Here is a 26748-nt window from a genome sequence, read left to right on the forward strand (position 1 = left end):
AGCTCCTCCAAAGAGTCAGAGTGGGCCTCGTCCTCATATAGAGCCTCTGGATCTCCCATCGGCAAGGAAAAACACTGGGCCGGGCCGCTATGATAATCCCTATGCTTGTGCTTAGCAGAACGTGGTAAGGCATGGATCACATTCGAAACCGCCGATTCCATTTGGTCCGCAAAGTCTGACAGCCAACGAATCTCTCCCGAAGGAGTAATGGTCAACCCCCGGGGCACTGCATGTGCAATCGGAGATGTAATGTAGGGAACGTACTTCCCGGGACGAAGAACCCTTAGAGGTGGACGGCTCAGTAGTACTAGACATCCGTTTACATTTAGATGTTGTAACTTTATCAAGACATGTGGAACATAGTTGAGCAGGCTGACCTACCAGAACCTCCTCACAATAAACACAGGAATTAGACTTTATGGAAGTAGAGCCTTCCAACGCGTCAGAATCCTCTATTGCTTGCACGCTTGGTTAGACTAACTTTATTAAAAAGGCACCTTTATACCACCAATGGCCGGGGCACTCACCACCTCCTAGGACCCGGACTACAGAAGCTAGCATCTCCTGCACCACAGATCAACAGGAAAGATAGATAGCCACACCCAGTCGCATGGAATGCCTGGCAGGACCGCCCCTGCAGTAGGGAAAAACGCACCAAAAAATGGCTGCGCAAGATTCCGCAAGTAATCTGAAAGTTCCACATTGCCAGAGCCTCATCTGACACATAGTGCAGCAATGACCCAATAAACAATATTATATATAAACCCCCCCTGTTCAATAATCCCCCTTCCAGGAATATTAACCCTTGATTCTGTAAAGATAAAAAGGCGCCACACTGTGACCCTGTCTTCTATGTTATTAATAAAAAAAATGAAACAATCTTACCAGAATCGTGGAACAAGAACACAGCCCTTCAAGTGTGACAGGTTAGTAGCCTCGCTCCTGACATGGACTTGAGTGAAGAAAGCAGGCAGCAAAACTCGTCAACACTGATTGCTTATGGAGCTCTTAATATGAGTTGGGATGGTTTCGCAGAAAGACTCTCCCTGCATCTCTGGACTCTAACTTTTGCCCAGGCCCTCACTGAAAGGCTGACAGGACTACTTAAAACTCCAGTCCCACTGCGAAGAGTACTACCCTCCATAAGAGACTACTCCGAAAATCTGGCACTCCTCTGCCGTCCTCCTGTGATGAAAGGCAAAGAATGACTGGGGGATGAGGGAAGTGGGGGAGGTATTTAAGCCTTTGCCTCCTCCTGGTGGCCAGGTTCTTAATTCCCAATAGTAATGAATGAAGCCATGGACTCTCCTCCCCTTTAGATGGAAATTAATATCATATTTATTATGAATATCCTATATGTAAAAGGAAATTTATGCTTACCTGAAATATTTATTTCTTTTACGATATGACGAGTCCACGGATTTCATCCTTACTTATGGGATATCGCCTCACGCTCCTCCCTTCCCTCCCACTCCAGTCATTCGACTGAAGTTAGGAAGAGAAAGGAAAAGCCAAGGTGCAGAGGTGACTGAAGTTTAACAAAAATAAAGACCTGTCCTAAAAAATGACAGGGTGGGCCGTGGACTCGTCATATCATAAAATAAATAAATTTATCAGGTAAGCATACATTTCCTTTTCTTTTACAAGATATGACGAGTCCACGGATTTCATCCTTACTTATGGGATACAATACCAAACTATGGGACACGGATGAAAGGGAGGGACAAGACAGGAACCTAAACGGAAGGCACCACTGCTTGAAGAACCTTACTCCCAAAAACAGCCTCGGACGAGGCAAAAGTATCAAATTTGAAAATTTGTAAAAAATGTGGAGACGACCAAGTTGCAATCTGATCAACAGAAGCATCATTTTTAAACGTCCATGAGGAAGCCACAGCCCCTCTAGAAATACGTTCTGGAGACTGCTGTCCAGTAGTCTCATATGCAACATGGATGATACTCTTCAGCCAAAAAGAAAGAGAGGTAGCCGTAGCTTTCTGACCCCTACGTTTCCCAGAAAACACAACAAATAAAGAAGATGTTTGACGAAAAAAACTTTAGTCGCCTGCAAGTAGAACTTCAAGGCACAGACTACATCCAAATTATGTAACAGACGCTCCTTCTCAGAGGAAGGATTAGGACACAAGGAAGGAACAACATTTTCCTGATTAACAATTTTGTTGGAAACAACCTTAGGAAGAAAACCAGGTTTGGTACACAACACTCAGATATGTGTTGTACTCACAGCGCTTAAAGGACCTATAGCTCCTATCTAAAGTGGGCCCCCACTACCCACAGAGGGAATACTATTAAGAAAGGTTATAGAGAGGAGCGCCAGTTAAGTCAAGGTCTGGTGTGTGTGTGTGTGAGTAGTGTGTTCACACTAGAGCGATAAAAACCCTTATGGTGGGGGTTTATTTTTAATGTATGATGTAGATGCTTATGTGGTAGTAAGACACCTAGAGGATGGATGTGAGATATATAATATAACACAATTTATTACAATTTATTACAAATACAATATATAACTTATAAACATGGATCCATGGTACATAATAAAAAATATATATAAAATGTGTAGAGTTAAAAATCAAGGGGATGGGACCCTCCAAGGGCAGAGTGTCCCCAAGGTTGTATGTAAGGAAGGTGGACTTCGTGACAATGTACTACCCTCTAATCCCTATGGTGATATAGAGGGTGGAAAAACAACTTGCATAAATTAAACAGTTAAAAACGGATTAGTGGAGTGGTGTCCACAAAATTGGAGAGTACAATTTCAACAAAAAGAATATACGGCTCAAAAAGGTGTCCTATGCGGACAAAATCTTATACGGATAAATGTGGAACTTATCTCTAAATCATATATAAACAAAAACCGTATGTGAAATGATATGCAGTGAAAAAAGGAAATAAAAATGAAAAAAGGTGATCGAAAATAAACTAGTGTGTACACATCTAGAAAAATGTGATATCAGAAAAAATAGTGATATCAAAAAATGTTAATGTGATGTAATCTCAAAAATTAAAAAAGAAAATCACATACCAAAAAAGTGTGTAATCAAAAATGTGAACATGTGTTATCAAAAATGTGAATCGATGCACACTTAATCAACAATAATAACTAAATCAACAATAATAACTAAATCAGGGGCAGTGAACAATTATTGGAACTTAGATGATGAATAAATGTTAGGGGTACATTCAAAAAGTTTGTACAAAAAGGTTATATAAAATAGTAACAACGTGGTTTGAATCCTGAAAACTATATATCCTGAAAAGAGTCCATGTAAAATGTCTCTTGTCCTCCAATGGGTCCTATTAATCCAATCTGAAGATAGTTCAAATGCCTCAATTCCAAGGCATTAAAAGCATTAAAAATAAAAATAACAATAAAAATATATCAATAAAAGACAGGGCAATAAAAAAGCTGGGATATCCTCAAAGCCTAGAAATAAAGAAACATAACATAGTATAATACTGTTAAAGATATAAATAGATCAAGTAATATAGCTCACCATATATATGTCAACGCGTTTCGACCCACTGCTTGGGCCTTTCTCAAGACTAGTATACAACGTAGAATCTAGCACAAACTTACTTCACCACCTCTATAGGAGGCAACATTTGTAAAACTAAATTGTGGGTGTGGGGAGGGGTGTATTTATAGGAATTTTGAGGTTTGGGAAACTTTGCCCCTCCTGGTAGGTTTGTATATCCCATACGTCACTAGCTCATGGACTCTTGCCAATTACATGAAAGAAAGCAATCGTTCAATCTCAAAGCAGTCAGCTTCAGAGAAGCGAGATTTGGATGAAGGAAGGGGCCCTGAAGCAGAAGGTCCTTCCGCAGAGGTAGTCTCCACGGAGGCAGAGACAACATCTCTACTAGATCTGCATACGAGATCCGGCGAGGCCACGCAGGAGCTATTAGAATCACCAATGCTTTCTCCTGCTTGATCCGAGTGATGACTCGTGGAAGGAGAGCAAATGGAGGAAAGAGATATGCCAACCTGAAGTTCCAAGGCTTGAGGATCTCTCGACCTCGAGCCATACTTTGGGAGCTTGGTGTTCTGATGAGACGCCATCAGATCCAATTCTGGTAATCCCTGTTTGGTTGTTAACCTGGAGAACACTTCCGGATGGAGCTACCATTCCCGGGATGAAAAGTCTGTCTGCTCAGGAAGTCCGCTTCTGGAATGTGGATGGCAGATAGACAGCAATTGTGAGTTTCCGCTGGATGATCAGTGCCACCTCCTTCATGGCTAAGGAATTCTGAGTTCCTCCTTAGTGGTTGATGTAGACCACTGAGGTTATGTTGTCCATCTGGAACCTGATGGACCGGGCTAGGGCCAGCTGAGGCCAAGCCATCAAGGCATTGAAGATCGCTCTCAACTCCGGAATGTTTATGGGGAGAGCAGATTTGTTCTGAGATCAAAGTCCCTGTGCCTTCAATGAGTCCCAGACTGCTCCCCAACCTAACAAGCTAGCATCCGTGGTCACAAATACCCAATCAAGAGGGTCTCTGGAAACACGTCCCCTGAGAGAGATGTTCTTGGGACAGTCACCACGGTAGGGAGTCCCTGGTAGATTGATCCAGAACTATTTTCTGAGATAGTTCTGTATAATCCCCATTCCACTGAGCGAGCATGCATAGCTGCAGAGGTCTCAAATGGAACCGAGCAAACTGAACTATGTCAATGGAAGCCACCATTAACCCGATAACCTCCATGCATTGGGCCACTGATGGTAGTGCCGCTGACTGTAGGGACAGGCAAGCGGATGGTACTCAAGAGGAATTTGTTTAGTAACTTTAGATCTAGAATGGGCCTGAAAGTTCCATCTTTTGTGGGAACTACAAACAGGTTTGAGTAAAACCCGAGACCCTGTTCCTGACTTGGAACAGGCACTATCACTCCCAAGAGGGAAAGGTCCTGTACACATTTCAAGAACGCCTCTCTTTTTATCTGGTCTACAGATAATCTTGAGTGGTGGAACCTGCCCCTGGAAGGAAAAGTTTTGAAATCTAACTTGTACCCCTGGGAAACTATGTCCACTGCCCACGGGTCTGGGACATCTCGTTCCCAAGCTTGTGCAAACTGAGAGAGTCTGCCCCCCACTTGATCCGATCCCGAATCGGGGGCAAACCCTTCATGCTGATTTGGTTTCAGCTGCAGGTTTCTTAGATTGCTTCCAAGAGGGCTTGGATTGTTCCTGTTTGGTAGAGAAAGGGGAAGACTTACCTCTGAAGTTATGAATAGAAAAAAAAATAGTCTGACATCCCTTCATTTTGTTCTTCTTTTCTTGAGGCAGAAAGGATCCTTTACCACCCGTGATATCGGAAATAATTTCTGCCAGGGCCGGTCCAAAAAAGGTCTTTCCCTTGTAAGGGATTGCTAAAAGCTTAGATTTAGAAGAAACCTCAGCAGACCAAGATTTAAGCCATATCACTCTAGGCGCTAAGATTGCAAAGCCAGATATTTTGGCCCCAAACTTAATCACCTGCAAAGAAGTGTCAGTGATAAAGGAATTAGCTAACTTTAGAGCCTTTATCCTATCCTGAATCTTCTCCAAAAGAGTTTCAGCCTGAAGGGATTCAGACGAGGCGTCAAACCAATAGGCTGCCGCACTGGTTACTGTAGCAATGCACACCGCTGGTTGCCATTGTAACCCCCTGATGAGTATACATTTTCTTTAAAAAGGCCTACAGCTTTTGATCCATAGGATCTTTGAAAGAGCAACTATCCTCAAAAGGAATAGTAGTTCTCTTGGCCAAAGTGGAGATCGCCCCTTCCACATTTGGAACCTGTTTGCCACGACTTCTTTATGGAGTCAGCCACTTGGAACATTTTCCTAAAGAGGAGGGGGAAAATGGTATTCCTGGTCTTTTCCATTCCCAGGTAATAATCTCTGTGGCACGGTCTGGTACTTGACAACGATAGGCACATCCGAGGTAGTTAAAACCTCCTTTAACAAAACACGGAGGTGTTCAAGCTTAAAGGGACAGTCTAGTATAAATTAAACTTTTATTATTCAGGTAGGACTTTTAATTTTAATCAACTTTCCAATTTACTTTTATCATCAAATTTGCTTTTTCTCTTGGTATTCTTAGTTTAAACTAAACATAGGAAGGCTCATATGCTAATTTCTAAGCCTTTGAGGGCTGCCTCTTATCACATGCTTTTCAAATCTCTTTTCAACACAAAGAGACAGAAAGTACACGTGGGCCATACAGATAACACTGTGTTCAGGCACAGGGGGTTATTTAAGATTTAGCACAAAACAATGCTAAATTTAAGACAATAGATAATAAACAGTCACAGTCATGTGATCAGGGGTATGGAAGAAGGTTCCTAGATACAAGGTAATCACAGAGGTAAAAAGTATATAATTATAACTGTGTTGGTTATGCAAAACTGGGGAATGGGTAATAAAGGGATTATCTATCTTTTAAAACAATAACAATTCTATGGTAGACTGTCCCTTTAAATCTGAAGGAAACCACTTTATCATCAGAAGAAGGAATTTCACTATCCCAAGCTGAGATTTCACCCTCAGAGGCTACCGAAGTATCCTCCTCTTCCGACTTATTAGAAAGAGAAACTTGGTTAGCCTGTACAGGATCTGATACCTTACTATCGGATTCTCTAGTCTTTCTCTTACATTACCCCTGCAGCAAGGGAATGGCAGCTAGCGCCTCAGATACCGCTGAGGACACCTGGGCAGCAATTTCTGCCTTCCAAAAAACTCCATCAAGAGTCTGCAAGGAACCGCTGGGCACTGCCTGAGACGGAAATAATACTTGGGGTACTTGAGGAGACTGTGGCATTGCCTGAACAGAATCCACCTGAGAGAATGTTGACTCAGAAGCAAAAAGTATGTCTTTATACATCAAGCTTCTTTCAATACAAGAATCACAAAAAGGCAAAGGAGGTTCAACATGGGCACTCAAACACATTTTGCACTCTATTTCAGGCATAGACTCTAAGTCCATCTTTGCAAAAGATCTATCTAAACAAAATAAAAAACAAACAAAAAATGTTTCTTTTAATTATGTACTGTCCCTTTAACTGGTAATGTTATTAAAAAAACACAGTAGGACATCGGTTAAAAGAACCGCAGCTAAACCAGATAGCCTCCCTTTAAAACAAGCAGCTCACTTTTTTGTAATCACAGAAGGCTTTTGTTCAAATACAATTAGAAAAACGTCTGGTCCCTCTAAACCTCAGCGTTAAGCTGGGGTGCCTACCTGAACCTTGTCTGGCACAGCTCTGGATAAAAGACGCTAAGCTACGGTGTGTGCAACCGCCATAAGTTGATAGCAGGGAAAGGGCACAAAGTTACAGCAAGCTCTGAAGCCGGAAGAAGCTCCGCCTCTGTGATGTCACTGTATGTGCCGATTAACGGACTGCAACTCTTAACAAAAACTCACGGCCTGTAGAGTCTGCCCCCCTCCTGAAGTAACGACTGTTCCCAGAGGTTTAAAACACTGAGCCACCAATAATAAAAACATGTACACAATATAAAAAGTTTTTTTCTTTTTATACTCTCTCTCACACACCGTAGCAGTGCCCTGCATCCTGTCAAATGTATCCTGAACTCAGGATAACTTACCCCCATAATGATGCATAAACTTACTCAAGTGCCAGGGTTTCCGAATAAACTGACTCTTCAAAAACTAAAATGGCACTTGCCTGCACCTCTGTCCGACAGGAGGACATCTCACCGGCATGAGAGGAAGCCACTCTTCACAGAGACCTATAGATCGAAAAAGGGACAGAGTAAGCCTATTCTGGCCTTTTGTTAAAGGGCAGCATCTTGTCAGGAAAACACAGTGAGGCCCACCCCACAAGTTCCTGACTGCTTAAAATCTACCCCACCCTTACTGAAGAGACTAACATGGAGTACAGCAAAACCCAGCAGATAGGGAAGATCAGAGCAAGCCTGCTCTGACTTTAAAACAAAAACAATAATGATAGAAGAATTGTACACCTAAACTTCACCCCCTCCTTGCACTGAAGGCAAAGAGAATGACTGGGGGTTTTGGGTAGGGAAGTGATACTTAAAAGCTTTGCTGTGGTACTCTTTGCCTCCTTCTGCTGGCCAGGAGTGATATTCCCAACAGTAATTGATGATTTTGTGGACTCAACGTGTCTTGAGAAAGAAAAAAAAAAAAAATAATATATATATATATATATATATATGTGTGTGTGTTATTAGATAATATTCCTACCTGCAAACCTTTTTTTTTTATTTTTCTTTGTCACTAGCCAGCACAACCAATGTGATGCTGTACTGCACACCCAGTTTATTTCAGTGAACGTGTACTCCCAACTCTATGCAGAGCAGAAATACTAACTGCACATGCACTGTTCTTTTTACAGCAACAGTAATGATCTCATAATTCACATTTTACATGATAGATGCATTGAGTGACAGTGTAGATGAACTGTGCATGCACAGTTCATCTTCCTTTGGGGTGCATGCATTAAATGACCTGTATAGAGTAAGTGGGACCGTTCTATAAGTTAAAATACAGAAAGTTATAGAAAGGGGGTGGAGGGAGAAATACAAGAGGGAATGAGAACAAGTATACATTTATTAAATGTGGTTTAATTTAAAATAATAGTAATATAGTATTACTGCTAAAAATTATATAGAAATTCCATTGATTTATTATTAGATTAGATTTCTTAATCACACAATTCCTACTGGCTCAACATTTTGTACTATGTGGTTGAATACAGACCATGGATGTTATGTTCAATGAAGTATTACTGCTAAGTGCTAACTATGACACTATGAGGCCGATTTACTAAGCAGTCAACCTGCTTATTCTGCGCAAGTCTTTAGGCTCGCCGGAATCAGGAGTTAAGAACAACGGTTGTAAGACCGCTGCTCCTTAACTCGTCCGCGTGATCAGATACGATTGGGATGAGTGAAACCCCCCCGCTAGCGGCCGATTGGCTGTGAATCTGCAGGGGGCGCCATTGCACAAGCATTTCACTAGAATGTGCAATGATAAATGCAGACAGCGTATGCTGTCAGCATTTATCCATATGGGGCGGACAATATACGCTACAGCGGATTATGTCAGCCCTCACATTAATAAATCGGCCCCTAGAGGTTGTTGACAAAAAGCAAATGAATGAGTTGACACTGAATGCTTTATTAGAGTAACTGAGATATATAAGCATACCACAGATACATTTATGTGACAAATAGCAATAATAAAGGCAAGTCCAAATGCCAGAAAACAAGTAAGCCTTGGACAAAACCAGAAACAGAATTAAGGCAGTGGGGGAAAGGGTTACAGTTGGAATAACGTTTATTATTGACAATGTATCATTTGATGGCTATAATGGAACATAATTCAACATGACACCTGACTGTAATTTTTGCCCATGTTGTCATCCTTAATATATGTAGAAAAATAAGAGGAATGTTTTAGAAGGATAGGTCTCCAGCACCGCACTGCTTCTGCATGTCATGGATTTCTGAGAGAAGAAACTGATCCTGAAGATTAAACTGCAAGACAAGAAAACAAAAGCAAAGTTAGTAGTTTATAGTAAAAATAGAGTATTTTAAAAACCAATTTGTAAACGGTATCCAGTCATTATATGCAAACGCTTCTTCAACTTTACTTATAAATGGTTCTTTGACATCATCCTTCCCTATGGCTAAAGGGACACGTCAAGGATGTCCAAATTCTCCACTCCTCTTTAACTTAGCTATCGAACCATTGGCTATAATACTCAGGCAAGTCTTAAGGGGGATACCTTTGGGAGGTAAACGATTAAAACTGTTGTTATATGCAGATGATCTCCTCTTATTACTCAACAATACGAATTTAGAAATACCCAAGATCTTAGATATTATCTCAGAATTTGGTTATTTTTCTGGTTATAAAATCAATGCTTCCAAATCGGAAATCCTTTGGATTAAGAAACCATCACAAGCTGATTTTCTTTTCCATTTAAAATTGCTCCAGAATACATTACGTATCTTGGGATAAATATTAGTACAAACTCTTTGAATTGGTATAAACTAAATTACTCCCCTTTATTAGTGAAAATTAAACAGGACCTTATAAAGTGGACCAGTTTACCAATCTAGATCATTGCTAAGATCAATTTAGTTAAGATGATTGTTTTGCCCAAACTTCTATATCTAATGCATAATATACCCATTCTTGTAACTAAACAAGATGTCAAGGCCCTGGATAAATGGATTAGGTTATTTATATGGGGGTTGGGAAGAAGTCGTGTAGCTATGTCAAGGATGTCTCAGTTAAGGCACTATGGAGGACTGGCGGTTCCTCTAATCTCCACATATAATAATATTTGTTTAGCTAAAGTAGCCATGGATTGGCTCAGCGGAGGAGAATATGTTGCCTTTTCGGAAGTGGAACAAAAGTTAGTCTATCCTTTTTCTCTAAGAGCTTTATTACACTACTATTTCAGGCTTATCCCCCCAAAAATTAAGAAAAGATACATTATACTGTATATTATTAAAGCCTTGCAGAACATTAGATTAGCCTTAAAAAGTAACCCTTATATTTCGGACCTTGTACCTATTGCGAATAACCCGTGCTTTATTGGGGGTATAAATATTGGATTGGTTTATGTGTGGCAACTTAATGAAGCGGATACATCTAGAGTATTTACCTTTGAAACACTTAAAATGCGTTACGGTCTTAGGAATTTACACAAATACCTACAGGTACGTCATTGGTTTTTTTAAACTAACTAAGGATTTTAATATGGTATAGTTACATACAGGTATAAATATGGGTTTATCTTTGTTTAAAATGGGCAAACATTCTATCAGCTACTGGTATAACATGATATTATCTAATATGGGGGAGTGCAATGTCTTAGATCTTGTTTTAAAATGGCAGGCCGTCTCAGAGGTAATAGAAGTAGATAAGTTGAAGCGCAGTATTATAAATGTAGAGAATGCTACCCTCTCGGCAACATGGCGTGAGTCTCATTTTAAATTGATTAACATGGTATATCTTCCTCCTTCTCGTATAAATAAATGGTATCCTTTGATGAATAACCTATGCCCTCGGTGCAGTTCACCTGAGGCTGACCTGGTTCACATGTTCTGGAGTTGAGCTAAAATACAACAATTTTGGCAACGTATACAACATTGGCTGAGGAAAGTCTTAAGATTCAATATTGTAACTGAGATAAAACATATATTCTTCCTATTTGATAAAGAGGACACTTCTGGAAATATTGACTTCATAAATACATCTATTTTAGTGGGGAGATATCTTATTCTTAAGAATTGGAAGAACAAGAGAGAACCAACTATTAATAATTTAACTTTTCTGTTACAAACCCAGTATGTAATTGAACAGCTTGATAGCTCCAATAGTACAGAATTCAGGCAGGATAAGTTTTGTACAAAGTGGCAGGATTTTCTTAAATTATATAGTAGTAATTTCCAAAGGCAATTTTTGACTTTGTTTCTAAACTTAGGGATTAGCGACTAAGATGGGCAACATGTGAGAAGATCTAACAAATGTAATTTATTTTTTCCCCTCCCCTCACTTCCTCCCGCTCCCTCGTTAGCTACTAAATCTACTTAAATCTAACTGTATCCCTAGAACGGTAACTAGTCTTATTACCATTATTAGTATTCTAAATTTTTCTTTTTTCTTCTTCCTCTCTTTTTTTTTCTTCTTTTTGCTCTTTTTGTAAAATTATTTGTTCTGATGGTCTGCTTATGATACATATCTAGACGTACATAGTATTGTTAAGATTATATTTACATATATGAATTATGGGAAAATCAACCTATATTGCTTTTTTTTCTCTTTGTTTCTTTTTTTCTGATCTGTTATATATGAACATCTTGTATTTTTTGTATTTTTGTTTTTTTCGATATGTCTGGACAATTATGTATGTCCATTTAATCTGTTTTAGGATTTATGACCACAATAAAAACTAAAAAAAAAAAAAAAAAAAAAAAAAAGAGTATTTTGTTTTCAGAACCCTTTTTTTCCCACAATGATCTGGCAAATCAGAAAGAAGCTACAAGTTACCTAACCAAACAAACCTGAGCGTTCTAAAATAAACAAAATACAGGAAGGCCTTGGTTTATGTGTTTTGATGTGGACATTCTAATGGGTAGGAGGCCAGGGCTTAGAATTAGAGGTATTATACAAGAGTAACAGGCTTGTAAGACATGTATTGCTTTATATTGAGGAGGAAAGTAGGTACAACAGCCAGCTGCACACAAAGGCTTAGATTTAAGAAGCAACGGATGCTGCTGTCTCCGCCTGAAGTATCCGGCTCGCCGGAAACAGATGTTAAGAAGCAGCGGTCGCAAGACAGCGAATCATGTCCACTCGGCATTTAATAAATTTACCCCCAAGGGTTGACCAGTAGATTACAATCAGTAGAGAGAAATACTACAGCATCAGGTTTACAGAGATATGCAAGTATGCTTTCATAGGTATATTCTGCACAATCACAGTGGTGCTGTGCAAAAACAGGTATTGTGATTTAGCATACGATTATTAACATATTTCTATACAACACTTACAATAAACAAAAATTATTTTAAATGCATAAGTAGATCACACATATGCAGATATATATAGATCACACAGAAAGAATTCATTAAAAGTACACTCCATCTTATTTGCCCCATTGTTTGCCAACATCTATGTAGCATGGTGGGAACAACTAAATATTTACTCCTCAAGTAATCCTTGGTGTGAGAAGATTGCACTATATGTGCGATATATTGATGATTTGCTCTTTATTTTCAAAACTCCATTCAATGATGCAATGTTCTTGGATTTCTTATCTTATTGTAATGAAAATTAAATGTATCTGAAGTTTACTGGAGAATTCAATTGAGAAGTTAATTACTTGGATCTCACTTTACAAATTGTTAATAATATCGTTACCACCAGAACCTACAGAAAGCCAATAGCAGGCAATAAAATCCTGCATGCACAATCCCAACATCCTCAACACTTAGTTCAGTCCATACCTAAGTCACAATTTATTAGAATTTGACGCAATACAAACCGCTAGATTTAGAGTTCTGTGGCCAAAGGGGTGCGTTAGCTACGCGTGCTTTCCCCCCCCGCACCTTTTAAATACCGCTGGTATTTAGCGTAGAGCATATTTACCGCCACTGCAACTCTAAATACCAGCGGTGCTTACGGACGCAGACAGCTTCAAAAACGTGCTCGTGCACGATTCCCCCATAGGAAACAATGGGGCAGTTTGAGCTGAAAAAAACCTAACACCTGCAAAAAAGCAGCGTTCAGCTCCTAACGCAGCCCCATTGTTTCCTATGGGGAAACACTTCCTATGTTTGCACCTAACACCCTAACATGTACCCCGAGTCTACACACCCCTAGCCTTACACTTATTAACCCCTAATCTGCCGCCCCTGCTATCGCTGACCCCTGCATATTTTTTTAACCCCTAATCTGCCGCTCCGTACACCGCCGACACCTACGTTATCCCTATGTACCCCTAATCTGCTGCCCCTAACACCGCCGACCCCTATATTATATTTATTGCCCCCTAATCTGCCCCCCCAATATCGCCGCCACCTACAATCAGCCAATCAGATTGAGCTTGCATTCTATTGGCTGTTCCGATCATCCAATAGAATGCGAGCTCAATCTGATTGGCTGATTGGATCAGCCAATCGGATTGAACTTGAATCTGATTGGCTGATTCCATCAGCCAATCAGAATTTTCCTACCTTAATTCCGATTGGCTGATAGAATCCTATCAGCCAATCGGAATTTGAGGGACGCCATCTTGGATGATGTCATTTAAAGGAACCGTCATTCGTCGGGAAGTCGTCGGCCAGGATGGATATTCCGCGTCGGCGGGATGAAGATGGATCCGGAAGAAAGAAGATTGAAGATGCCGCTTGATAGAAGACTTCAGCCCGATGATGGACCTCTTCAGCCAGATGATGGATCTCTTCAGCCCGATGATGGATCTCTTCAGCCTGATGATGGATCTCTTCAGCCCGATGATGGATCTCTTCAGCCCGATGATGGATCTCTTCAGCCCGATGATGGATCTCTTCAGCCCGATGATGGATCTCTTCAGCCCGATGATGGATCTCTTCAGCCCCCGCTTGGGCTTGGATGAAGACTTCGGAGCCTCCTCTGGACGGATCGGTGTTAGGGGCAGCAAATTAGGGGTACATAGGGAAAACGTAGGTTGCGGCGGTATACGGTCGGCAGATTAGGGGTTAAAAAAATTTAATAGAGTGGCGGCGATGTGGGGGGGCCTCGGTTTAGGGGTACATAGGTAGTTTATGGGTGTTAGTGTACTTTAGAGCACAGTAGTTAAGAGCTTTATGAACCGGCGTTAGCCCAGAAAGCTCTTTACTCCTGGCTTTTTGCTGCGGCTGGAGTCTTGTCGTTAGATTTCTAACGCTCACTTCAGCCAAGTCTCTAAATACAAGCGTTAGAAAGATCCCATTGAAAATATAGGATACGCAATTGACTTAAGGGGATCTGCGGTATGGAAAAGTCGCGGCTGCAAAGTGAGCGTTAGACCCTTTCCTGACTGACTCTAAATACCAGCGGGCGGCCAAAACCAGCGTTAGGAGCCCCTAACGCTGGTTTTGACGGCTAACGCAGAACTCTAAATCTAGCGGTAAGTTAGATAATATTTATGAACAACAGTCGATTGAACTCAGGGACAGACTTATTGCAAGAGGCTATAAATTAAAAAAGTTAGAGGAAGTGAGAAATACTGTTAGAAACCATGAATGAATCACAATGACAAATAAACATGATAGCAATTTTAATGAAGCAATAGTATTTTCTACTCCTTTTAGCCAGCAATATAATGATATTGTTAAAATCTTGAAAAACATTTACATTTGTTGCAAGCTGATGAGACACTGCAGCCTTATATCAAAAAATGCAAATCTGTGTCAAGAAAATCAAAAACTTTGGCACAAATTTTGTCTCCAAGTTTGGTTAAAAATAATTCTCAACAGTTGTATACTGCTACCACCTGGCTAAATAAAAAAGGCACTTATAAGTGCGACACTAGAACATGCTTAGCTTGTCCAAACATTATTCAAGAAGATTATTTTTTATGTTGAGCAAACAATAAAAAATATAAAATTGACTTTTATGCTAACTGTAGCTTTAAATATGTAGTATATTTACTTACTTGCAATTTATGTCTTTTTCAATATGTAGGTAAAACTACCCGAACAATAAGGACACTTTTCAATGAACACTTTAGAGATGTAAAAAACTTTAGCAAAGATTCAACTGTAGCAGATCACTTTAATAGCTTTCATCAAACAAATATAGCGAGTCTTTCCTTACAAGTTATTGATATTGCCACTATCCCTTTAAGAGGTGGTAACAGGGAAAAGATCCTTGAGAAAAAAGAGCTGTATTCGATTCTAAAATTGTGTACACGTTTCCCATTAGGTATGAATAGAGAATGTGATGTTAATTTTTTCAGACAATTAATGTGAATATTTTAATTTTATAATGTTAAGATGTTGGTAAATCAATATATATACATATATAACAATATTAATTTTTTTCTCTATGATCATCTGTTATTATCATTATATGTATTGTCACACATAAGTAATAACTTTTAGCTAATTATTTATGTAAACACTAGTTTGATAAGGTCCATATAAATGTATGAGTATATGCAATGATAACTTAGTATCTATTATGGAGATTGTTTTTACTCTAATTGTTTCTTTTTGGGCAGTAAGTGGTTAACCTGATTGCTGCTACTGCCTATAAAGGTTTAGGGTTTAGGCATTGACTGTACTCTATGAGTAAGCGCCTATCGTGGGCGTGAAACATGTTAGACTGTTTGTCTTCTTTCTGCCATGTCTGCATGTGTATTTTTACTATTGGATAAATAAAGAACTTTTTTTGTTTTTAACGCATATCTTGGTCTGGAGTTGTACCTACCGCTTCTTCTCATTTATAAACTTTTAGGAACCCTACCCTAATTTTTGCCTGGGGCCCTGGATGGTCTCAGTCCACCCCTGTATGTATGTAACCAATAAAGGGTTTCAACAAACAATGAACAAAGAAAATAGAAGTAAATTAGAAAGTTGTTTAATATCACAGGCTATATCTGAATCATGAAAGATAAATGTTGGGTTTAATGTCTCATGCAATGTACTTCTGCCCATGAGCTGGGCAACAGTAGGTAAATGGAGGCTACATACAAATGCTACTCCAATTGGCTCAATGGCAATGTTCAGCTAAGGAGCATATTTGTATTGTTAGTCTGGAAGGACATAAAGCTGCAATAATAAGAAAACATAATTTATGTCAGAACTTACCTGATAAATTCATTTCTTTCATATTAGCAAGAGTCCATGAGCTAGTCCATGAGCTAGTGACGTATGGGATATACATTCCTACCAGGAGGTGCAAAGTTTCCCAAACCTTAAAATGCCTATAAATACACCCCTCACCACACCCACAATTCAGTTTAACGAATAGCCAAGAAGTGGGGTGATAAGAAAGGAGCGAAAGCATCAAAAATAAGGAATTGGAATAATTGTGCTTTATACAAAAAAAATCATAACCACCACAAAAAGGGTGGGCCTCATGGACTCTTGCCAATATGAAAGAAATGAATTTATCAGGTAAGTTCTTACATAAATTATGTTTTCTTTCATGTAATTAGCAAGAGTCCATGAGCTAGTGACGTATGGGATAGCAGATACCCAAGATGTGGAACTTCCACGCAAGAGTCACTAGAGAGGGAGGGATAAAATAAAGACAGCCAATTCCGCTGAAAAAATAATCCACAACCCAAATCAAAAAGTTTTAATCTTATAATGAAAAAACCCCTGAAATTATAAGCAGAAGAATCAAACTGAAACAGCTGCCTGAAGTACTTTTCTACGAAAAGCTGCTTCAGAAGAAGAGAAAACATCAAAATGGTAGAATTTAGTAAAAGTATGCAAAGAAGACCAAGTTGCTGCTTTGCAAATCTGATCAACAGAAGCTTCATTCCTAAAAGCCCAGGCAGTAGAAACTGACCTAGTAGAATGAGCCGTAATCCTTTTAGGCGGGGATTTACCCGACTGTACATAAGCATGATGAATCAAAGACTTTAACCAAGACGCCAAAGAAATGGCAGAAATTGACTTAATGACAGGCTTGATTCGAACCAAAGCCTGTACAAAACAATGAATATCAGGATGATTAGCAATCTTTCTGTGAAAAAGAACCGAAAGAGCAGAGATTTGACCTTTCAAGGAACTTGCAGACAAACCCTTATCCAAACCATCTTGAAGAAATTGTAAAATTCTAGGAATGCTAAAAGAATGCCAAGAAAATTTATGTGAAGAACACCAAGAAATGTAAGTCTTCCAGATTCGGTAATAGATCTTCCTAGACACAGATTTACGAGCCTGTAACATAGTATTAATCACTGAATCAGAGAAACCTCTATGACTAAGTATTAAGCGTTCAATCTCCATACCTTCAAATTTAATGATTTGAGATCCTGATGGAAAAATGGGCCTTGAGATAGAAGGTCTGGCCTTAACGGAAGTGTCCAAGGTTGGCAACTTGCCATCCGAATGAGATCCGCATACCAAAACCTGTGCGGCCATGCTGGAGCCACCAGCAGTACAAACGAATGCTCCATTAGGATTTTGGAAATAACTCTTGGCAGAAGAACTAGAGGCGGAAAGATATAAGCAGGTTGATAATTCCAAGGAAGTGACAACGCGTCCACCGCTTCTGCCTGAGGATCCCTGGATCTGGACAGATACCTGGGAAGTTTCTTGTTTAGATGAGATGCCATCAGACCTATTTCTGGAAGCCCCCAGATTTGAACAATCTGAAGAAATACCTCTGGGTGACAAGACCATTCGCCCAGATGTAACATCTGGCGACTGAGATGATCCGCTTCCCAATTGTCTATACCTGGGATGTGAACCGCAGAAATTAGACAGGAGCTGGATTCCGCCCATACAAGTATCCGAGATACTTCTTTCATAGCCTGAGGACTGTGAGTCCCCCCTTGATGATTGACATATGCCACTGTTGTGACATTGTCAATCTGAAAACAAATAAACGATTCTCTCTTCAGAAGAGGCCAGAACTGAAGAGCTCTGAAAATCGCACAGAGTTCCAAAATATTGATTGGTAATCTCGCCTCCTGAGATTCCTAAACCCCCTGCGCTGTCAGAGATCCCCATACAGCTCCCCAACCTGAAAGACTTGCATCTGTTGAGATCACAGTCCAGGTTGGACGAACAAAAGAGGCCCCTTGAACTAAACGATGGTGATCCAACCACCAAGTCAGAAAAGAACGAACATTGGGATTTAAGGATATTAATTGTGATATCTTTGTATAATCCCTGCACCATTGGTTCAGCATACAAAGCTGGAGAGGTCTCATGTGAAAATGAGCAAAAGGGATTGCGTCCGATGCAGCAGTCATGAGACCTAAAATTTCCATGCATAAAGCTACCGAAGGGAAAGATTGAGACTGAAGGTTTCGACAAGCTGAAACCAATTTCAGACGTCTCTTTTCTGTAAGAGACAAAGTCATGGACACTGAATCTATTTGGAAACCTAAAAAGGTTACCCTTGTCTGAGGAATCAAGGAACTCTTTAGTAAATTGATCCTCCAACCATGTCTTTGAAGAAACAACACAAGTTGATTCGTATGAGATTCTGCAGAATGTAAAGACTGAGCAAGTACCAAGATATCGTCCAAATAAGGAAATACCGCAATACCCTGTTCCCTGATTACAGAGAGAAGGGCACCGAGAACCTTCGAAAAGATCCTTGGAGCTGTAGCTAGGCCAAAAGGAAGAGCAACAAACTGGTAATGCTTGTCTAGAAAAGAGAATCTCAGGAACTGATAGTGATCCGGATGAATTGGAATATGAAGATATACATCCTGTAAGTCTATTGTGGACATATAATGCCCTTGCTGAACAAAAGGCAGAATAGTCCTTATAGTCACCATTTTGAATGTTGGTATCCTTACATAACGATTCAAAATTTTATAATACCCAAGCTGACTCCAGATCTGAAACACATTTCAGAAACGCTTGAGCCTTCACTGGGTTTACTGGAATACGAAAAGAAAGAATCTTCTCACAGGCGGTCTTACCCTGAAACCTATTCTGTACCCTTGTGAAACAATGTTCTGAAACCAAAGACTTTGAATCGAATTGATCCAAACATCTTTGAAAAATCGTAACCTGCCCCCTACCAGCTGAGCTGGAAAGAGGGCCGCACCTTCATGCGGATTTGGGAGCTGGTTTTGACTTTCTGAAAGGCTTGGATTTATTCCAGACTGGAGAAGGTTTCCAAACGGAAACTGTTCCTTTAGAGGAAGTGTCAGGCTTTTGTTCCTTATTCTGACGAAAGGAACGAAAACGATTAGCAGCCCTATATTTACCTTTAGATTTTTTATCCTGAGGTAAAAAGGCTCTCGTCCCCCCAGTAACCGTTGAAATTATTGCGTCTAACTGAGAACCAAATAATTTATTACCTTGGAAAGAAAGAGAAAGCAATGTTGACTTAGAAGTCATATCTGCATTCCAAGACTTAAGCCATAAAGCTCTTCTAGCTAAAATAGCTAAAGACATATACCTGACATCAATTCTAATGACATCGAAAATGGCATCACAAATGAAATTATTAGCATGTTAAAGAAGTTTAACAATGCTATAAGCATTATGGTCTGACACTTGTTGCGCTAAAGCCTCCAACCAGAAAGTTGAAGCTGCAGCAACATCAGCCAAAGAAATAGCAGGTCTCAGAAGATTACCTGAACATAAATAAGCCTTCCTTAGAAAGGATTCAAGCTTCCTATCTAATGGATCTTTAAACGAAGTACTATCTGCCGTAGGAATAGTAGTACGCTTAGCAAGAGTAGAAATAGCCCCATCAACTTTGGGGATTTTATCCCAAAACTCTAATCTATCAGATGACAAAGGGTACAATTTCTTAAACCTTGGAGAAGGAGTAAATGAAGTACCCAGACTATTCCATTCCCTAGAAATTACTTATGAAATAGCATCAGGAACTGGAAAAACTTCTGGAATAACTACATGAGGTTTAAAAACTGCATTTAAACGCTTAGTAGTTTTAATATCAAGAGGACTAGACTTCTCCATATCTAAAGCAATCAACACTTCCTTAAGTAAAGAACAAATAAACTCCATCTTAAATAAATATGAAGATTTATCAGTGTCAATATCTGAGGTAGAATCTTCTGAATCAGATAGTTCCACATCAGAAATAGATAAGTCAGAATGATGGTGGTCATTTAAAAATTCATCTGAAATATGTGAAGATTTAAAAGACCTCTTACGTTTAGTAGAAGGAGGAATAACAGACAGAGCCTTCCGAATAGATTTAGAAACAAATTGTTTAACATTAACAGGAACATCCTGAACATTAGATGTTGAAGGAACAACAACAGGTAATGGATTATTACTAATGGAAATACTATCTGCTTTTGATAGCTTATCATGACAACTATCACAGCCGGAGGAACAGTTACCAAAAGTTTACAACAAATGCACTTAGCTTTGGTAGAACCGACATCAGGCAGCGCTTTTCCAGAAGTAGATTCCGATCCAGGGTCAGGTAGTGACATCTTGCAATATGTAAAAGAAAAAACAACATATAAAGCAACATTATCAAATTCCTTATATGGCAGTTTCAGGAATGGGAAAAAATGCAAAATGAAACAAGCTTCTAAAAAACCAGAAGCCACTGAAAAGTGAGACTGAAATAATGTGAAAAAAACTGGCGCCAAGAATGACGCCCACACATTTTGGCGCCAAATAAACGTCCGCAATACATATATGTCAAAAATGACGCAATTACGAAAAAACTTCCGGCGCCAACTATGACGCCGGAAATGACGAAATTTTTTGCGCCAAAAAAGTCTCGCGCCAAAAATGACGCAATAAATAGAAGCATTTTCTGCACCCGCGAGCCTAACAGCCCGCAATTTTTGAAAAAAAAGTCAATTGAAAATTGAAGGTAATAAAAATGATTTTCATATGCATTTTCCCAAAATGAAACTGACAGTCTGAATGAAGGAATACTGAATATCCTGAATCATGGCAAATATAAGTATAAAACATATATTTAGAACTTTACATATAAAGTGCCCAACCATAGCTTTGAGTGTCATAAATAGAAATAAGATTTACTTACCCTAAGACACTCATCTACATATAGTAGATAGCCGAACCAGTACTGAAACGAGAATCAGTAGAGGTAATGGTATATAAGAGTATATCGTCGATCTGAAAAGGGAGGTAGGAGAAGAAATCTCTACGACCGATAACAGAGAACCTATGAAATAGATCCCCTAGAGGAAGACCATGGTATTCAAATAGGCAATACTCTCTTCACATCCCTCTGACATTCACTGCACTCTGAGAGGAAAACCGGGGTTCAGCCTGCTGCGAAGCGCATATCAACGTAGAAATCTAGCACAAACTTACTTCACCACCTCCATGGGAGGCAAAGTTTGTAAAACTGAATTGTGGGCGTGGTGAGGGGTGTATTTATAGGCTATTTAATCCTGGTAGGATTGTATATCCCATACGTCACTAGCTCATGAACTAATTACATGAAATTACATGAAAGAAACAGCATTTTCCTAATGCCCCTTTATCTATGTGTTTAACCCATGGTGAGGATTAAACACAGTTACAAGCATGCAATAGTGCTACAGTAAAACAATCTAGTCGAGTATAGCATTTTAATTTTACACTATTATGACCCTTTAAAAGGACAATAAACACTAAATAAATGCTAGATAGAATGATGCGTTCAAAGAAAAGTCTGACAATAACATGCAGATGTATTTTTTTAAAGTTTCATTAGTTGTTTAATTTTACACATCATTCCAATTTACTTCTATTATCTAATTTGCTTAATTCTTTTAAACAAATCTGTGATAGTGCAAACAAAACACAGAAGGGCGCCTCCTAGTGTGATATAGTTCTTCAACAAAGGATTTAAAAGAATTGATAAAACCAGCCTGATGACAATTTCACATCACCACCTATGGGGGCGCAAACAAACCAAATGATCCAAATAACAATATACAAGACAGTATAATGGTACCAATATAAAACAATTGCTACAATGCGTATATAATGCTATGACTTATCAGTCCATCAGTCTCTGTTGATATGGTCTCTACTTGGACTTGTACTCATTGGTATCTTTATCCTCAAATGACGGCTGCTCCTTCCCAAAAAGAGGTAAAAAACAAATCTGTGATAGTGCAAACAAAACACAAAAGGGCGCCTCCTAGTGTGATATAGTTCAGACAGTATACATATATACAATGGCAATAGACCGATACTCACAAGCATGGCAGCACTCACTCGTGCTAAGTGACACCTACTGGGATCTCCCAGTGTCCCAGCTCACTGCTCTAGGACTCCCACACACCTCCGTCTGGGGCGTTGTCTCCAACCGCAAAGAACTGGCTCTCAGTCAAGTGAAATGTATAAAATCACTTTTAATATAAAACTGTTTAAAAACACAGTGTACAGAAGTTACCACTATGTATTAAAATCATGCAACTAGTTTCTCAGCTAGCACGCTGTATCTTCAGGCATCTACAAACTGACTGAGAGCTCTAGACTATAAACTGAACTGGACCAATAGAAACACAGTTGTGTTATCACACCCCTATACACAGCTGTTGCAAACCTTAATTAATTTGCTACTTAACCCTTTATACCTCCCATACATTTTTGCTTGAAAATGGAAACAATAAAAAATACATAACAACACTATATACAATCATCGGATAATAGATTACCTGATGTGTGTAGCAGATTAGCCTCAATATGTTAAACATATTTTGTTGTTTCAATATAATGATTACCCTAAATGCCGATAATATACAAATTGTCTCTTATTGAATAAAAGGAGTTTCTTCAGTGGCCTGATCCGGCCTGTTGTTTTAATAAATAAAATACCTTACTGACCTTGATAAGGATAGCCGTAACCTTACTGGATCTTAGTGTTATTTACTGTATGTATACCTATCTCTTAATACACTGCTCATCTTGCATGGTGTATGTTTGCATTGTGACGTCTCTCTCCATGATAGGGCGACACACCTCCTCTTCTCTACCACTAGCGTAACTATACGTCATGATCTCAGGATCAGGGCTGAGCCCGCCCACACAACTGATCCTCATCGGCCCCTAAAGCAAACACCCACATATTCACGCTATCACGTTCTACAATCGTGGACCCAATCGTACCCAATCATAGCCAGAAATTGTGAAACTCTAGATGAAAATCTCGCTCAATATTCACAGCATATACCACTGCTGTGACGTTGCAGCTCCTTTACCAACCGTGGCTAATAGTGTACATAGGCTATCCTACAGGATCAAATACCGTTAATAATTGGTCTGCCTACTTATAATTCTCTAAACATTACAGTGATCTCCCTCTGTGATGGCCTCTGGGTCCCCTATATGTATATATGTTGGTGTAGTAATTCTAAAGACATACCTATATTTCAATACATGAATGCAATTAATAAAGGGGATAATGAATGGTGGAATATCTAATTCATGATCTTCCTAAAGATCCCCAGTATATACTTTATATAACAGAATATGTAATTGTATCTATTGTGACATATAATTAATAAAATATATGTGAACAAACAATTAATGGGAGTGACTTGATGATAGTATTTCTAAAATAGATTGTCCTATGTGATGACTGAAGTGAATGCAAAGTAGTGTGATAGAATTAATGTTACCTATGTGTGCCATTTATTGTGAAAATATTTATTCAAAATGTATATTATAACAATTAATACCTAAGGCGAATGCAAAGGGTTACCTATGTGTACCATCTATTTATAAAAAAAAACTCTATAAAAAAGTATGTGATTCCAATATATAATAAAGGTGAGAAGTGTATGCCTAGTTAGTGATCTTCCTATAAAGTGGCTCTCGTGAAACCTGTGTGTAATGGGAAATGTTATGTGTGTATGAAATATGCCAGGGGTATAAAATATATAAATGTGTACTTTATAGGAGCACCTTGATACTATTGCGCCTAATGGAAAGAACCTCATACGTGATGATATAAATGAATATAATGTGTCATGGATACCATAATAATACCTATATACTACAACTATATGTGAAATACAATGAGTAATGAAGAAATGCATTAATATCAATAATACATGTCTAAAACCATATTTGTATATATATATATATATATATATATATATATATATATATATATATATATATACATACAAAGAGAGAAGCGCTCTACCAGGAACGAACAACAGCTCATCAGCTAGTTCTATGGCGATTTACCACCCGGAGGCAGCCTCTTATAGACCAGTGTGCTTTTCACAAAGGAAAACTTTCCTGAAGTATATCAGTCTGATCCAGCCAAGTAAGGTCAGTCCAGCCCCGAAATACCAAGCAATTCTCCTCTGAACAAGGAGCATGACAACCTTAGATGATCGTTTCAGCCTCCTATGGGCCTTGTCAGTGAGGTGCAGCCACATTCCTCTAAGCACACTGGGCAAGGAGTCCACGTCTGGTTTCCCCCATCACCCATAGGAAGACTTCCCCAGGGTCATTTTAATTTGCATACAAAGAGAGAAGCGCTCTACCAGGAACGAACAACAGCTCATCAACTAGTTCTATGGTGATTTACCACCCAGAAGCAGCCTCTTTTAGACCAGTGTGCTTTCACAGAGGAAAACTTTTCTGTAGTATATCAGTCTGATCCAGCCAATTAAGGTCAGTCCAGCCCCGAAATACCAGGCAATTCTCCTCTGAACAAGGAACAGGACAACCCCAGACGATTGTTTCGGCCTCCTATGGGCCTCGTCAGTGAGGTGCAGCCACATTCCTCTAAGCACACTGGGCAAGGAGTCCACGTCTGGTTTCCCCCATCACCCATAGGGAGACTTCCCCAGGGTCATATTAATTTTCATACAAAGAGAGAAGAGCTCTACCAGGAACGAACAACAGCTCAACAGCTAGTTTTATGGCGATTTACCACCCGGAAGCAGCCTCTTTTAGACCAGTGTGCTTTTCACATAGGAAAACTTTCCTGAAGTATATCAGTCTGATCCCACCAATTAAGGTCAGTCCAGCCCCGAAATACCAGGCAATTCTCCTCTGAACAAGGAACATGACAACCCCAGACGATCGTTTCGGCCTCCTATGGGCCTCGTCAGTGAGGTGCAGCCACATTCCTCTAAGCATACTGGGCAAGGAGTCCACGTCTGGACTAACCGTAATAGGCGGGATCAGACTGGGGGCTAGTCTACTTTTTATCGTCGGGCTCTCCTAAAAGTAATTGTCAGTTGGTCATCTAATATCTGTTTTAAGATGGGGTCTCTTTTCAATAAATACAAATGTTTGGTCATGATCTTTTTAATTTTTTTAAAATTTGAGTTATAATTGGTTATAAAAGCAGTTTTTTTCCTATTTTCCTCTATTGGTTGTAGGTGAGGAGTGGATGGATATAGAATACTATTCCTATCTAATCTTCTAGCTCGCTCATAACTCCCTTCTATTAATGCCTGAGGGTAACCCTTTTCTTTGAATCTATTTTTAAGGATCATAGATTGCTCATCATATTTTTCTAACGTTGTACAATTACGTCTAATCCGCCGAAATTGGCTGAAAGGTACATTCCTTTTTGAACTGTCAAGGTGATTACTGCCATAATCCGAAAAATTGTTACTGTCAACCGTTTTAAAATAGGTATATATTTCAATCTTTTGAGTGAGATCCCAGGTCAAGACTACATCTAAAAATTCAATCTGTTCCTTCTGAACATTATACGTAAACGTTAACCCATAATCATTTTCATTGAGTTTTGTTGCAAAATAGGTAGCTGATTCAAATGTCCCATACACGTTTCATACACACATAACATTTCCCATTACACACAGGGTTCACGAGAGCCACTTTATAGGAAGATCACTAACTGGGCATACACTTCTCACCTTTATTATATATTGGAATCACATACTTTTTTATAGAGTATTTTTTTATAAATAGATGGTACACATAGTTAACACTTTGCATTCACCTTAGGTATTAATTGTTCTAATATACATTTTGATTAAATATTTTCACAATAAATGGCACACATAGGTAACATTAATTCTATCACACTACTTTGCATTCACTTCAGTCATCACATAGGACAATCTATTTTAGATACACTATCATCAAGTCACTCCCATTAATTGTTTGTTCACATATATTTTATTAATGATATGTCACAATAGATACAATTACATATTCCGTTATATATAGTATATACTGGGGATCTTTAGGAAGATCATGAATGAGATATTCCACCATTCATTATCCCCTTTATTAATTGCATTCATGTATTGAAATATAGGTATGTCTTTAGAATTACTACACCAACATATATACATATAGGGGACCCAGAGGCCATCACAGAGGGAGATCACTATAATGTTTTAGAGAATTATCGTAGGCACACCAATTATTAACGGTATTTGATCCTTTAGGATAGCCTATGTAGACTATTAGCCACGGTTGGTAAAGGAGCTGCAATGTCACGGCAGTGGGATATTCTGTGAATATTGAGCGAGATTTTCGTCTAGTGTTTGACAGTTACTAGCTATGATTGGGTACGATTGGGTCCACAATTGTAGAACGTGATAGCGCGAGTATGTGGGTGTTTGCT

At 39.1% G+C, this 26748-nt stretch overlaps 1 protein-coding gene across 1 annotated transcript in view; it reads right to left on the reverse strand.

Annotated features, from left to right (window-relative positions):
- Positions 1-9145: 9145 nt before the first annotated feature.
- The window catches only part of CFAP70 (cilia and flagella associated protein 70), a 576575-nt gene continuing 558972 nt past the window's right edge, over positions 9146-26748 (reverse strand). The window contains exon 26 of the mRNA XM_053694219.1: positions 9146-9524. Within this exon, the coding sequence (XP_053550194.1) occupies positions 9444-9524 (81 nt within the window). The 3' untranslated portion in view covers positions 9146-9443. The remainder of the gene's footprint in view (positions 9525-26748) is intronic.

The sequence above is a fragment of the Bombina bombina genome, chromosome 11, assembly GCF_027579735.1.
Source record: "Bombina bombina isolate aBomBom1 chromosome 11, aBomBom1.pri, whole genome shotgun sequence".
In the NCBI taxonomy this organism is placed as follows: Eukaryota; Metazoa; Chordata; class Amphibia; order Anura; family Bombinatoridae; genus Bombina; species Bombina bombina.